This window comes from Dendrobates tinctorius, unplaced genomic scaffold (genome assembly GCF_039654945.1).
Source record: "Dendrobates tinctorius isolate UK_male_01 unplaced genomic scaffold, ASM3965494v1 ptg000060l, whole genome shotgun sequence".
NCBI lineage: Eukaryota > Metazoa > Chordata > Amphibia > Anura > Dendrobatidae > Dendrobates > Dendrobates tinctorius.
In genome coordinates, this window is record NW_027361728.1 from 75829642 (window position 1) to 75844990 (window position 15349).

The 15349-nt window shown below is 47.0% G+C and overlaps 1 protein-coding gene across 1 annotated transcript; it reads left to right on the top strand.

Moving 5' to 3' along the window:
* The first annotated feature begins 12 nt into the window (after window positions 1–12).
* SERP1 (stress associated endoplasmic reticulum protein 1) lies at window positions 13–4363 on the top strand. The gene is made up of 3 exons (XM_073579074.1): window positions 13–292; window positions 365–440; window positions 3337–4363. The coding sequence occupies exons 1-3, from the start codon at window positions 209–211 to the stop codon at window positions 3375–3377; spliced, it is 201 nt and encodes a 66-aa protein (XP_073435175.1). The 5' UTR covers window positions 13–208; the 3' UTR covers window positions 3378–4363.
* Window positions 4364–15349: the final 10986 nt, after the last annotated feature.

Here is a 15349-nt window from a genome sequence, read left to right on the forward strand (position 1 = left end):
CACGTGTAACTCCGCGGACTATTTGACCAGAAGTGATGACGTGTGGGCAGTCGTGTTATACGTAGTTCCGTTGGGGGCGGGGTCTGTGGAATTGCCTACGCTGGCAGCTCGGCGGTTCGGTATTTACTGCTCACACACCCAGTAGTGAAGGGGTTGGTAACCGGTGCCTGCTGTCCGTTATACCTCCGCTCACACGTCAGCAGCAGCCATGGTGGCCAAACAGAGGATCAGGATGGCGAATGAGAAACACAGCAAGAACATCACACAGAGAGGCAACGTGGCCAAGACCTCGGTACGTGTGCGGACCGGGGGAGGGTGGGCGCTGCGTGGGCTCCTCGTGTGACGTGTCTCTCCTTCCCTACAGAGGAACCCCACGGATGAGAAGTCCTCGGTGGGACCCTGGTTACTGGCGCTCTTCATCTTCGTGGTGTGCGGCTCCGGTGAGTGACAGCTGCCTGTCAGTGAGGTGCTCCGTCCCCACACGGGACTAGTGGCTGACACGGGCTTAGGGACGCCTGTGGCACTACAGCTCCCAGCATGCCATATGTTCTGCAGGTTGTCAGGGCCTGCTGGGAGTTGTAGTCCCCCTAGAGCTATAATCACGCCAGGATGGAGTTCCCCTTTATAACACGTAGCTTTCCAGCTGTTGGAGCACTACAACTCCCAGCTGGGGTTGTCAGGACATGCTGGGCGTTGTAGTGAGATCAGCAGCGGGGATCACTTGTGTATATACTGTCGCTGCTGTTGGATGGGGCTCGTCTGCGCCCACAGATGACCCCGCTCTGACAGCCACAGACAGGTGACTGGCCACCGTTTTCTGCCTGGCAGTACACAGGCGATAGAAACAGTCAGCAAACCGGAGGTTGTATTGGAAGAGCCGACTGCCAGACCCTCCCGGGATCCCGTCAGACGCCATCACTGTGTGACGTCTCCTGCCATGGCTGGGATGCTGTGGTCAAGACATCCTGATGGCAGTTTCCTTCCTGTTGACGGTCTCCTCCCCGGCCGAGATTGATGTTTTTTGCTACCTGGTCTAGTAATCGTCCAGTGTTCTTGTAGTCCTCACCCGCAGCGTGGTTACATTGTTTACTGAGATTAGGGTCACCTGTACGTCTGGAAGGAAGGGATTATCCGCCATTAGTTACTTAGCAGGTGCCCGACTCTTACCTTTCATCTCTGCTTGGTGTCCTGACAGCTGTCCAGGTAATGGGGGAAATCTGCTGGGAGTTGTTACCGCAGCTGCCATATGTTGCCGTGCGATCGTTCTCCTGGGGATATTAATGGTGCACTGAGAGCGCATGCTGGTGGGTTCCTATCAGGGCTGTGGAGTCGGTAAGCCAAACCTGCGACTCCGACTCCTCAATTTCCCTTACACCGACTCCACGACTCCGACTCCCACACATATTGCTTATATTTAAGTGAAAAATGTATTGTAGTACAATGTGAACCTCAGACATTTAATCATTTCTATGATACAATAATCAAGATATTTAGCTAGAACAGAATATATATTGGTGTACTACCCGGTTTTCATTCTTTTTGGTACAGATACGATATGGATAGACAGATATGGATAAATGGATATATAGATAGAGCAGATTTCTAATCTGCTTTTGCTATTGAAAACATTATCTATGAGCTCAAAAACCTTTCAGGTGATGCGGTTTTTTAAAAAGATGATCAGCTTTTGCAGCTAAATAACGTATCCTCAAAAACGCAGGAAAAACGCTGTGTGTGAATGTAGCCTTAGATCAGGAATAGAACAGCCATTTATAGGACATTTCATAACTTTCCCAAATTCCTATGAAAAAAATATTCAGCACATTCTGCATTGAATTACTGTACCCAATTTATTATATATTTTAGGAGTCGGTCCATTTTATACCGACTCCAACTCCGACTCCACCAAAATGAGCACCGACTCCACGACTCCGACTCCACAGCCCTGGTTCCTATACATCATGAGTACTGGGTCAAATACAAGACTTGACAGCGCTTACAGGCGACACTCCCTCTGTCACATTTCTATGTCCTATGGAAAGGTATTTCCCCCTTGATGTGGCATGTGCTGCTGTAGGTACGCATTCATCACAGCGGTGTATTATTGGGGTCCGGTATTCTGGGGTCTCTGGGATTACAACATCCTACGTCTGCACAGAAGAGTTCTGCCATGGACACGGATGAGGGCTGGGGGCCGCTGGAGGTGCAGTCAACAGCTGGGGCTCGGCTCCTGTGGGGTGGCAACACAACAAGTATTTTGGGTTTTCCCTCTCCATCCCACTGCAGAGAATTAACACCATGAAGAGTTTCTTGCTTTATATCTTGGTCTCCTGTGCTCCAAGTGTTGGGTGCTTGTGTAATGACTCCCGGCTTCCCATTGCAGTCTATGGAGCTCTGTCGCCGTTAAGGGTTGCGCCACAATGTAAAATTAAAAAAGTTAACAGTTCACAATTCTATAAAAAGTAATTAAATGAAAATTTTTCAAAACTGATGGAAAGGAAAAGCGCAGTAGTTCTCCGTAGCAATCAGATTTAGGTATTTGACATTTCCCAGAATCCCTGGAGAATTGATTATGGGACATTATTACACTACTCTGCATTTCTTTTGCATCAGTTTTGATATAACTCTACTCCTTAAGTACTAGTTCATCTCCGGTATCAATGATCTTTTGGCTCTTTTCTAGGATTCCTGCTCCAGTGAGATCTTTACACGTGCCTGTTTTAGCTAATGACTGGCCGCAGCAGTGACCAGTGTTGTGTTACCGCTGCAGGCAATGATTGTGTGCAGTGGTCACATGACAGCTCACCACAGGACACTGCGCATCATCACTGGAGGGGGACCCGGGCATGTGAATGATCAGTGCTTGTAGAAGTCCCAATAAGTTCCTACACTGGACATGAATGTTTCTTCATCCCTTTCCAGGAAATATCTCCAGTGACACTTGATCTCCTCTGTTTCCATATGGTAAGGAGATGCCCTCTATAGCGGCTGGCAGAAGACAAGATGCCAGTCATGTTATATGCATAAGGGGTATTGGTAATATGTAGGCAGACTCCAACCATGAGACGCTTAAAGGGGTCCCGTCCTCTCCCAGAATAGCTGTGGTCTGCAGCTACGCCTGTGATCTCTAGAGCTGGGGCACATCTCTGTATTGGCAGGACCTCGTCTTCTAGAAGTAACCACCATATGGAAGCGACTGGTGTCTCCACATCTTACCGTGAATTTACATATGTATCTTCTACAATTTGTATTTACAGGAGTTGTTTTGCATTCTGTTTTTTTTTTTTTTTTTGTTTTTTTTCACATTAACTTTTTTTTTTTCTCCATCCTTTACAGCAATTTTCCAAATAATTCAGAGCATCAGGATGGGCATGTAAAACTTTCTCCAGACGTTACAATTTTCCTGTGAAGTATACAATGGACTCTGATTTATTATTTTTTTTCCTGTTAATTGGGACAACGAAAACCAGACTTCACACAACTGCCTGTTCCAGAATGACGACGTCAACCGCGATCATCCAAGTCATTCCAAAACTTTGCCACCAAAGTCATTCCAACTTTTGTAACCCATACTCCAGTGCCTTCAGAGAGCACCATATGCATAAGAGCAATAAAGCCGATCTGCTGTCGTGGAGCTACTTATCCAGTGAGCGTTAATCCGTGTGGAACTAAGTTGTATGCAATGTAGATACCTGTAGTTCTAAGTAGGTTTGTGTCTGAAGCTGTTTGTTTGTTAAATATTCTATCTTTTTAATGTATAAATTTGGTTAATTCTTTTTAATTTAAGAATCAAAAGCTGGAAAACTGAGTGATTTGATTATTCTCTCTATGCTGCAAGAAAATCTGTCAAGTGTTCTCGTTCATTTTCAGCTGCTTGCTTTGCGCCTAGAGGCTATTAATTCTCTCGAAAGACATCTTTTATTCTGTTGCCAAAAAATAGCTCCTGTAACGTGCCACTCGCCTGGTGTCCACTAGAGGGCGAGCACGAGCAAAGCTGCACAGTGGACTGCTACGGCCAGAGATGATGGGGAAGAGTCAGCGCAGACCTGCGCGATCATCCCCAACTATAGAGCTGTCTGTTCAAGCCATTTTGGCCTTTACAAGAAAAAACTGTGGACGCACTCTCAAATCTATTTTTTTTTTTTTTTTTTTTTTTGTCTAACCTATTCTTTTGCATGCACAAGAATCCACTCTCCATTTTACCAGTGGTTAGATATCTGTTGAAAATATCGGTTAGCGTCATGGCTAGCACAGCTCTGAGCAACCATAGGTATCGTTTCAAAATGTGACCTACCTAAAAAGGAAAAAAACAGTGTACAGTTGGTGCGTTTTGTAAAAAGAAAATAAAACTTTACAAAAAACATTGTTTCAGCATTGAGGTATTTTTAAAAAAAAAAAAAATTGGAGGGGATCGTGTGTTTTAGGAAAAGCCCTAAACTTCTAGTTTAGGTGGAATAGCTGTACAAAAATGATGTATGAGAATATGGTAGAGGTGTGCAAATGTCTGCCTGCCATGTTTTTCTACAATGAGCTGGTGTATGCTTGTGCAGATTGGCATGTGTACACATGCTTTATACTCTGGTGCACAGTCCAGCCTTGGACATATGGGATGCGTCGTGGCCGAAATGCGACATGACTGTGCTGTCGTTGGGGGGGGGGGGGGCGGTCTGGGTCTCACCTCCCTCCATGCAAGTATGATTGCTGTGATTGGCTGATCAAAAGTGAACAGCAAATCAGAGTTTCCCTATTGCGCTTTTTTTTTTTGTGACATTGTACTTCATGATCGTGGTAAAATTTCATGTCACACAAAATACATAAGTAACATTTCCCACATGTCTATATCAGCACAATTTTGGAACAATTTTATTTTTTGTTACGAAGTTATAAGGGTTAAAAGTTGTCCGGTGACTTCTCATTTTTACAATAAAGGCCCCGTCACACACAGCAAGATCTCTGAATTTGTGACGCCACAGCGATCTCGCCAGCAATATCGCTCTGTGTGACATGGATCAGCGACCGGCCCCCCTGCCGGGTATCGCTGATCCGCGCGCCATCATCCTGGACCGTTTTTTGATCGTTGGTCTCCTGCTGGCCAGCGCGCATCGTTGCGTGTGGCAGCGAGAAATCAGCGACGCTGGTTTCCAAGGTAAACAGCGGGTATCTAAGAGCCGGATACCCGCTGGTTACATTGGATACCAGCTTGCTCGCTGGGCCTGATCGCTGGAGGGGCTGTCTGTGACAGCTCACCAGCAATCAGCTAACGATGTCCCAGCGATCCCATCCACGTCGGATCATTGATGGGATCGCTGGGACACTTGATACGTGTAACGGGGCCTTAAAATTTACAAAACTTTTTCTTAAGGGACCACATCACATTTGAAGTCACTTTACGGGGTCAATATGATTGAAAATACCCAAAAGTGACACCATTCTAAAAACTGCACCTCAAAAGGTGCGCAAAACCACATTCAAGTAGTTTAACCCTTCAGGTACTTCACAGGAATTTTTGGAATGTGGAAAAAAAATGAACCTTTAACTTCACAAAAAATTTACTTCAGATCCAAATTTTTTTATTTTGACAAGGGTAAGGCTAGTTTCACACTAGCGTTTATGAGCACGGCCGCCGCTAAGCCCCGCCCCCGCCGGTAGCTCCGCCCACCGGCGCATGACGCTGCATGCGCCCTGCGTCCCCCATCTTTATCACAGGGGGCGCAGGCCGTGCGCAGTATGCGTTTGGCGGGGCATGCGCCTTTTTGGCGGTGCGCCGACGCAACCAAACTGCAGCAGGTTGCATTTGGCGCAGGTCGGCGCACCGTCAAAAGGTGGGCGGAGCTACCGGCGGGGGCGGGGCTTAGCAGCGGCCGTGCGCAGGCCGTCGCTGCGCTCATAAACGCTAGTGTGAAACTAGCCTAACGGAAAAATTGGACCCCAAAATTTGTGTAACTTCTCCTGAGCATGTGGATACCCCATATGAGGGAGAAAACCAATGTTTGGGTGCATAACAGAGCTTGGCAGGGAAGGAACACCATTTGACTTTTTGAATGCAAAATTTGTTGGAACAATTGGCAGATGTCATGTTGCATTTGGAGAGCCTATGATGTGCCTAAACTGTGTGAACCCCCACATAATTGACCCCATTTTGGAAACTAGACCGCTCAGGGAACTTATCAAGATGTGTGGTGAGCACATTGAACCCTCACGTGCTTCAGACGTTTATAACGTCAAGCCATAAAAAAAAAAAAAGTTGCGCAATTTCTCTTGAGTATGCCGATACCCTATATGTGGGGGAATACTACTTTTGAGGTACAGTGCAACACTCAAAGGAAGAGGTGCCATATTGGTGTTCAGATTTTGCTGGCTTGGCTTGTGGCACATTGGCAGAGCCCCTGAGGTCCCAGAACAGAAACCCCCGATATGTGAACTCATTTTACAAACTGCGCTCCCCAGTAAATTCTAGGGGTGCAGTGATCATGTTGACACCACATGTGCCTCACAACACTTTATACCACTGAGCGGTGAAGAAAGAATAAATTGCATTTTTACCAGTAAAATGTTTTTAGCCCCAAGTTTTTAATTTTTCTAAGGGCTAATAGGATTTTTATTTTTACAACAAACTGAGGTCTATTTTTACCTGAGAACCCTTCATGTAATTGGGAAATATTTTTCACGCACAGTGCAAAGCTCCGAAGGCAAGGAGAGCCGAGCCATACTATAGTGCAGATTTTAACGTTATGGATTGCAGGTGCTATGACCCACTGGGAGAACCCATGAGGTGCCAGAACAGCAGAACTCCCCCTAAGTGACCCCATTTTACAAACTACCCCTCTCTCTGAATTCATCTAGGGGTACAGTGATCATATTGACACCACGGGTGTGACACAGAATTTTATACCATCGGGTGTGTGGTGAAGGAAAAAATAACTACATTTTTGCCAACAAAATGTTTTAACCCCAGATTTTACATTTTCACACAAGAAGTGGGTAAAAATGCACCAAAACTTGCCCCACAATTTCTACTGAACATGGCAATACCCCATATGTGGCTTTACAGTACGACTTAGCCATACGGAGAGATTCAGGAGGGGCGGAGCACTATTTGCCTCATGGAGCGCAGATTTTCCTAGAATAGTTAGCAGACTCCATATACAGAGTCCCTAATTGCTAGAAGAGCAAAATCCCCCCTCAAGTGACCCCATTTTGGAAACTATACCCCTTGCGGAATTTATCTACAGGTGTTGTGATGATTGTGACTCAATGGGTATTTTCCAGAAACAAGCAGCAATGATTATTGCCAAGTGAAAATTGCAAAATGGCGTAGTGACTAGTACGTTGCAGTCACTGGTACGTTATGCCCAGCCCATGCTTCTGGAGGCGCATACACCCTTAAGTTAGGCGGGCTCTCATCACTTCAGAAATGCCAACATGTGGACGTAATGTGGTTTAGGTACACTGTAGGACTCGGAAGGAAGTGAGGCATTTGGATTTGAGATCGGAGAATTTCATAAAATTCTTTTGGAGGGTGAGGAGCCATTTTGCTTTACCAGAGACTTTATGCTACCTGTAATGTGGAAGCCCCCTATATTTCCGTTAACAGATGACAGAACTGAGTGGGGACTTGCTTTTTTGTGGATTGAGTTGAAGCTTTCAGTGGGACCATTTTACATAACGTTTGAGATCACATTTATCCGGCGCTCTACACTGACCACTTACTTTGGGGTTTTCATCCAAATCTAGGTGACATGATTCAAATGAAACCTCCGAGGGATCCATTAACTATGAGACAGCAGAGTTACTCTGGACTCCGTCTGGCCTCTGTTCAGCAGTGTCCTTTTCAGAAGTGCATAAACCTTTGGCCGACAGCGTTTCTATGCAATCTTAAAAGGATGGACACCGTTGGATCACAGGTCAGACGGTGTCCACAGTTCATCCATCTGCCTCATTATATTGAATCCTCCGCCATAGGTTCTGTCTGAATCAGGTATTTCAGAGATTTACACGGAAATCCCTGTGTACGCGCTCAGCATAGAGCTCAGGAGTAACGCCTTACTGCGATCTTTGGGAGGCAGAACGAAAAAATAAACAGCAGGTGAAGAATTGGTTTTATTTATTTTTTTTATTTTGTATAAATTATTTAAGAATGTTGGTACAAGCAGTATAACAGAAAAAAATACCTAGAAAAATCAAAATTCGCTTTCTATAAGGTGCAAACTTTTAGGGAACTGGGGTTAAGAGAGGGAGGGGAGGGAGAAGGGGAAACGGGAAACAAAGGAGGCAAGAGGGATGAGAGAGGAGGGTAGAGGTGGTAGAATTAACCCTTTATTTCCTTTAGTGGAGAAAGTAAAACATGTAAAGTATATAGCACAAACAAACTTGGTGATTTAATTTGAAGATTTAAAGTCTAATCTTGTTTTGGTATTCATACCATTGTTATCAGCTTTCTCAAAGTTTGTCTTGATTGGGATAAATCAGACAAATTTATTGAAATGAATATATGCTATTGCATTTGTTAATCCATTTTGAGAGAGAAGGGGGGATCAGTATCCTTCCAATGTCTTGCAATGAGGATTTTAGCCATATTAAGAAGATGGGATATTAGAGTATAAACACAAATGCTGGTATTGAGGATGGACGTTAATGAGGACTAATTGGGGTGTTAAAGGGGCCGATATGTTAAGAGCATTTCCTATATGGCTATAATAATAATCTTTATATAGCGCCAACATATTCCGCAGCGCTTTACAATTTAACAGTTTCAAATATAACAGTCAAAAGTACCAACTTTAGCAATAATACAATAATTACAGCAAAATAAAATGACCCTGCTCGTGAGAGCTTACAATCTACAATGATGTGGGGGAGATACAAAGTACAGGTGTGAATTTGCAGTGATGTATTTACAATGATGGTCCAGCCATCATGAGGGAGTGGGGGATAGATGGGGAGAGTGAATGGGCTACACATGCCACTTAAGGGCCTGTCACACTAAGCGATATCACTAGCACATCACTGGGTTTTGTGACGTTATAGCGATATTGCTAGCGATATCGCTATGTGTGATACTTACCTCAGACCGCTCCCCCACTGGTTATCGCTGATCGCGCGAGAACGTCCTGGACCGTTTCTCATAGCTTCATGCTGTGGAGACGAGCGACGCGTGGACGCGGGCAGGAGGACATTAGGATCGCCTCACCTGACAGGTAAGTAGTGACCCCCGACCCCTGCGATGTCGCTGGTGAGATCTGCCTGTGTGGCAGCTCACTAGCGACCACTTAGCGATGCACCAGCGATCCTGACCGTGTCATATCGCTGGTCGGGATTGCTGGTGCATCGCTAAGTGTGACAGTGCCTTTACACATAATATGACTGATTAGGGAATGTGATCGGCTGCTCTGAACAAATGTGTTTTGAGGGAGCGCCTAAAACTGTGCAAGTTGTGGCTGGTCCTAATTTCTTGGGGTAGAGCATTCCAGAGGATTGGCGCAGTGCGGGAGAAGTCGGGAGTGGGAGCTACGGATTAGTGCAGAGGTTAGTCGAAAGTCGTTTGCAGAGCGCAGCGGTCGGTTGGGCTGATAGACAGAAATGAGGGAGGAGATGTAATGAGATGCCGCACCGTGGAGAGCTTTGTGGGTGAGAACAAGTATTTTGAACTGGATAATGAATGGACAACCAATGTAACGACTGGCGAAGAGAGGACGCGTCCGAGTACCGATTAGCCAGATGGATGACCCTAGCTGCAGCATTAAGGATGGACTTGAGAGGGGAAAGTTGAGTGATGGGGAGGCCAATTAATACAGCATTTCAGTAGTCCAGGCGGGAGTAGATCTGGGCAACAGTGAAGGTTTTTGTTGTTTCCATGGTGAGAAAAGGGCGGATTCTAGTGATGTTCTTTAGGTGTAAGCAGCAAGAGCGGGCAAGAGATTGTATATGAGAGTGAAGGAGAGATTGGTGTCAAACATAACACCCAGACAGCGCACCTGCTGCCGGGTTGTTTGTTATGGTGCCACCCACGGAGAGGGAAATGTCAGATTTAGGGAGGTTGATAGATGGCGGGAGTAGAAGCTCAGTTTTGGAAAGGTTGAGTTTCAGATAGAGAGTGGACACGATGTTGGAGACTGCAGACAGACAGTCACTGGCATTCTGTAGTACAGCGGGGGTAACGTCAGGGGATGACGTGTATAGTTGTGTGTCATCAACATAAAGATGGTACTGAAAGCCAAATCTGCTGATGGTCTGTCCAATTGGGGCCCTGTAGACAGAGAAGAGAAGGGGGCCAAGGACTGAGGTACCCCAACGGCGAAACGAAGAGGAGATGAAGTGGAGCCAGCGAACAAAACACCGAAGGAGCGGTCAGAAAGATAGGAAGAGAACCAGGAGAGAGCAGTGTCCTTAATACCTGGTGACTGGAGCCTATAGAGTAGAAGATGGTGGTCAACCGTGTAAAAAGCTGCAGAAAGGTCGAGGAGAATGAGCAGAGAGTGGTCACCATTACATTTTGCTGTCAGAAGGTCATTGGTCACTTTGATGAATACAGTTTCTGTCGAATGTAAGGGGCGGAAACCGGACTGTGGTGGATCTAGGAGGGAGTGAGTGTAGAGGTAGCGAGTAAGGCGGGAGTAAACCAGACGCTCCAAGAGTTTAGATATGAAAGGGAGATTGGAGACTGGTCTGTAGTTGTTTGTGCAGGATGGGTCGAGAGCGGGTTTCTTTAATAATGGAGTAATGATAGAGTGAGAAGGGGAAAATGCCTGACTAGAGGGAGAGATTAAAGATTGTAGTTAGGCGAGTTGTGACAACTGGAGAGAGAGACTAGAGGAGATGTGAGGGAATAGGTTCAGTAGTGCATGTGGTCGGACGAGAAGAAGAGAGGAGCCTGGAGACTTCTTCTGTGATCGGATCAAATATGGAGAGTGAGCCAGGAGAAATGCAGGGAGGGATAAGTGTCACTGCGCTTGGTAGCTGGGAGCGGATTTCCTGACGGATATTATCTATTTTCTCTATAAAGTGGGAGGCCAGGTGATCGGCACAAATGTCTGTGATAGGGGCTTGTGCTTTAGGCCTGAGGAGTGAGTGAAAGGTATCAAAAAGTTTCTTGGGGTTGTTGGATAGTGAGGAGATCAGGATGGTGAAGTAGGTCTGTTTTGCAAGGTGAAGGGCAGAATTAAAGATTCTTAACATGAATTTGAAGTGGATGAAGTCTTCTGGTGTGCGAGTTTTCCTCCATAAGCGTTCAGCACTCCTAGAGCATCGCTGAAGAAGTCGAGTTTGCGATGTGAGCCAGGGCTGTTTTACTCTGTGCTTGGAGGTTTTGCGGGTGAGGGGAGCTACTTGGTCCAGGGTGCTTCTAATAGTGTCATTGTAGTGATGTACACCAGATCAGGACAGGAAAGAGAGGAGATTGGGGACAATGATGAGTGTAGGAAGTCTGCAAGTGTATGAGGGTTAATGGCTTGTAGTTTTCTGAATGTGTGGTAGGTAGGAGTGTGCTGGGGTGGGTGAGGATTTGTGATTGTGAAGGAGAGAGTGTTGTGGTCAGAGAGGGGAAGCAGTGAGTTATCTAGGTGGGAGATTGAACAGAGTCGGACAAAGATCAGGTCAAGGGTATTACCGTGTTCGTGTGTTTCAGAGGTTGCGAGCTGTGAGAGGTCGAGAGAAGTGGTTAGTGATAGAAGCTGGGATGCAGCTGTGGAAGTGGAGCTGTTAATGGGGATGTTGAAGTCTCCCAGTAAAAGAGTTGGGAGTTCTGAGGACATGAAGTGGGGCAGCCAGGCTGAGAAGCCTCTCTGTCCTGAGCGTTGCAGAGTTGGGAGAGACACTGAGTGTACAGGACCTGCGGTAGGAACGGGAGAGGTACTTGATTTTTTTTCTTCATGTATGCAGCATTACATGAGCCCCATAATGAGGTGCATGGAGGAGCAGGGGGCCCCATAGTATGCTGCATGTGGGGGCCATAGTATGCAGCATGGAGAAGCAGGGGGGCTAGGGGCCCATAATGTGCTGCATAGAGGAGCAGGGGGGCCGGGGGCACATAGTATGTTGCAGGGGGGCATAGTATGCTGCATAGAGGAGCAGGGGGTGCTATAGTATGCTGCATGGAGGAGCAGGGGGTGCTATAGTATGCTGCATGGAGGAGCAGGGGGGGCCAGGGGCCCATAATGTGCTGCATGGAGGAGCAGGGGGTGCCATAGTATGCTGCAGGGGGGCCCATAGGATGCTGCATGGAGGAGCAGGGGGGCCAGGGGCCCATAATGTGCTGCATGGAGGAGCAGGGGGTGCCATAGTATGCTGCAGGGGGGCCCATAGTATGCTGCATGGAGGAGCAGGGGGGCCGGGGGCCCATAGTATGCTGCATGGAGGAGCAGGGGGGGATGGGGGCCCATAATGTGCTGCATAGAGGAGCAGGGGGGCCATAGTATGCTGCAGGAGGGGGCCATAGTATGCTGCAGGGGGGAGCCATAGTATGCTGCATGGAGAAGCAGGGGGGGCCGGAGGCCCATAATGTGCTGCATGGAGGAGCAGGGGGGCATAGTATGCTGCAGGGGGGGCCATAATGTGCTGCATGGAGGAGCAGGGGGGCCCATAATGTGCTGCATGGAGGAGCAGGGGGGCCCATAATGTGCTGCATGGAGGAGCAGGGGGGCCCATAATGTGCTGCATGGAGGAGCAGGGGGGCCCATAATGTGCTGCATGGAGGAGCAGGGGGGCCCATAATGTGCTGCATGGAGGAGCAGGGGAGGCTATAATGTTTTAAATGCAGGAGCAGGGGAGGCTATAATGTGCTGCATGGAGGAGCAGCGGGGTCATAATGTGCTGCATGGAGGAGCAGGGGAGGCCATAATGTGCTGCATGGAGGAGCAGGGGGGCCATAGTATGCTGCATGGAGGAGCAAGGGGGGCTGGGGGCCCATAATGTGCTGCATGGAGGAGCAGGGGAGGCCATAGTATGCGGCATCGAGGAGCAGGGGAGGCCATAATGTGCTGCATGGAGGAGCAGGGGAGGCCATTGTATGCTGCATGGAGGAGCAGGGGGGGCCGGAGGCCCATAATGTGCCGCATGGAGGAGCAGAGGAGGCCATAGTATGCTGCACGGAGGAACAGGGGGCTCATAATACTGTATGAAGCAGCAGGTGCCCCATAATACTGTATGGAGGAGCATTATATGGTGCCCATAATACTGTATGGCAGATTATGTGGTTGCACATAATACTGCATGGCGGACAATGTGGCTGCCCATAATACTGTATGGCGGACTATGTGGTTGCCCTTAATACTGTATGGTGGACTATGTGGGTGCTCATAATATTGTATAGCGGACTATGTGGTTGCCCATAATACGGTATGGTGGACTATGTGGTTGTCCATAATACTGTATGGCGGACTATGTGGTGCCCATAATACTGTATGGCGGACTATGAGGTGCCCATAATACTGTATGGAGGACTATGTGGATGCTCATAATACTGTAAGGTGGACTATGTGGGTGCTCAAAATACTGTATTGTGGACTATGTGGTTTCCCATAATACTGTATGGTGGACTATGTGGGTGCTCATAATACTGTATTGCAGACTATGTGGTTGCCCATAATACTGTATGGCGGACTATGTGGTTGCCCATAATACTGTATGGTGGACTATGTGGGTGCTCATAATACTGTATAGCGGACTATGTGGTTGCCCATAATACTGTATGGCGGACTATGTGGTGCCCATAATATTGTATGGCGGACTATGAGGTGCCCATAATACTGTATGGCGGACTATGTGGATGCTCATAATACTGTATGGCGGACTATGTGGGTGCTCAAAATACTGTATTGCGGACTATGTGGTTTCCCATAATACTGTATGGTGGACTATGTGGGTGCTCATAATACTGTATTGCGGACTATGTGGTTGCCCATAATACTGTATTGCGGACTATGTGGTTGCCCATAATACTGTATGGCGGACTATGTGGTGCCCATAATACTGTATGGCGGACTATGTGGTTGCCCATAATACTGTATGGTGGACTATGTGGTTGCCCATAATATTGTATGGCGGACTATGTGGAACCAATTGGCAGAATGTGGAGCTTTTATCCCCATTAGACTGGAGTGGCATGTCTGACTTGATAACTGATCCATTCATTCCCTCAGTGGCTGCACTTGTTTTTTTTATAGAAGCCCCAAAGAGAATGAATGGAGCTTCGGTCAGATATCCCACCTGCCGCTCCATTTTAAAATGGGGATAAGTGTCCTATCAGGGATAAAACTTTCTCATTCTTCCAATAGGTGCAGTTTCTAATGGTCAGACCTAAGTGATCACCTATCCTGTGGAGCCTGTTATGAATGGGAAACCGAGGAGGAAAAGCAAGACAACAAGCTAAGTCTCAGAAAACCAGAGAAGAGGGTAACTATGCAGATTGCAGATCCCTGATCTTAACCGCACAACTAGCAGCAGTCGTGGAGCGTTCCTACGTTGGTCCTAGATGCCTCGTCACAACCGGAGAACTACATAAGCCTAAAGCAGGAAAAGAGGAAAACTAACTGCCCCAGAGCAGACCCCAAAGGAAAGACAGCCCCCCACATGTATTGACGGTGAAACAAGATGAAAATACAAACAAAGGCAGGAAAATAGGCTGAGCAAACGATGGGGCCCGGCTAACTAAAAAGGACAGAAAAGGAAAGACACTGTCTGCAATCTGCCAAAAACAACCTACAAAAATATTGTCCAACACTTCTGATAGCAAATTAACCCTGAAGTCACTAGACTTCTAAACCTATATCAGCACTCTGAAATATTCTGAGACAGAGCAAAAAAGAGGCCAATCTAATAAGGGACAAAAAGCAGATTGGCAAATACTGATTAATAGGAGTGGAATTTCAGCATAGCCCCAGCAGGGGCAGGCTGATTACACAACAAACTGAATTGACCAACAAGCGCAAGTGTGAAATTAGCAAAAAACAAACTTAACTTGAGAAGACTGGAAGAGAGCTGAAGTCCAGGACCTGAGAAGCAGACTGAATAACCAGCACCCGGATAGGGCGTCGGCTGTCTTATATCCAGTCTGATACTCCAGAGATCCAATTGTTATCTTCCTCATCAGGTGGCAGATCACTACCACTTAAACCAACCGCACTACCTCCTGTCACCACCAGAGGGAGAACAGAAGGGGAACTCTCAACTGGTGGAGCAGAAAATGAGTTGACGACAGGAGCCCATGGATCGGTGATAACTTGTTATAACCAAAGAACCCCATTAATGTAAACTACCGTAATTATACATCCCATTTGTGGTGGCACACAGTAGATGTGCAGGAGCCGCCTGTGTTTTACAGCCAATGTTCCACGATAATGGGGATAATGACTGA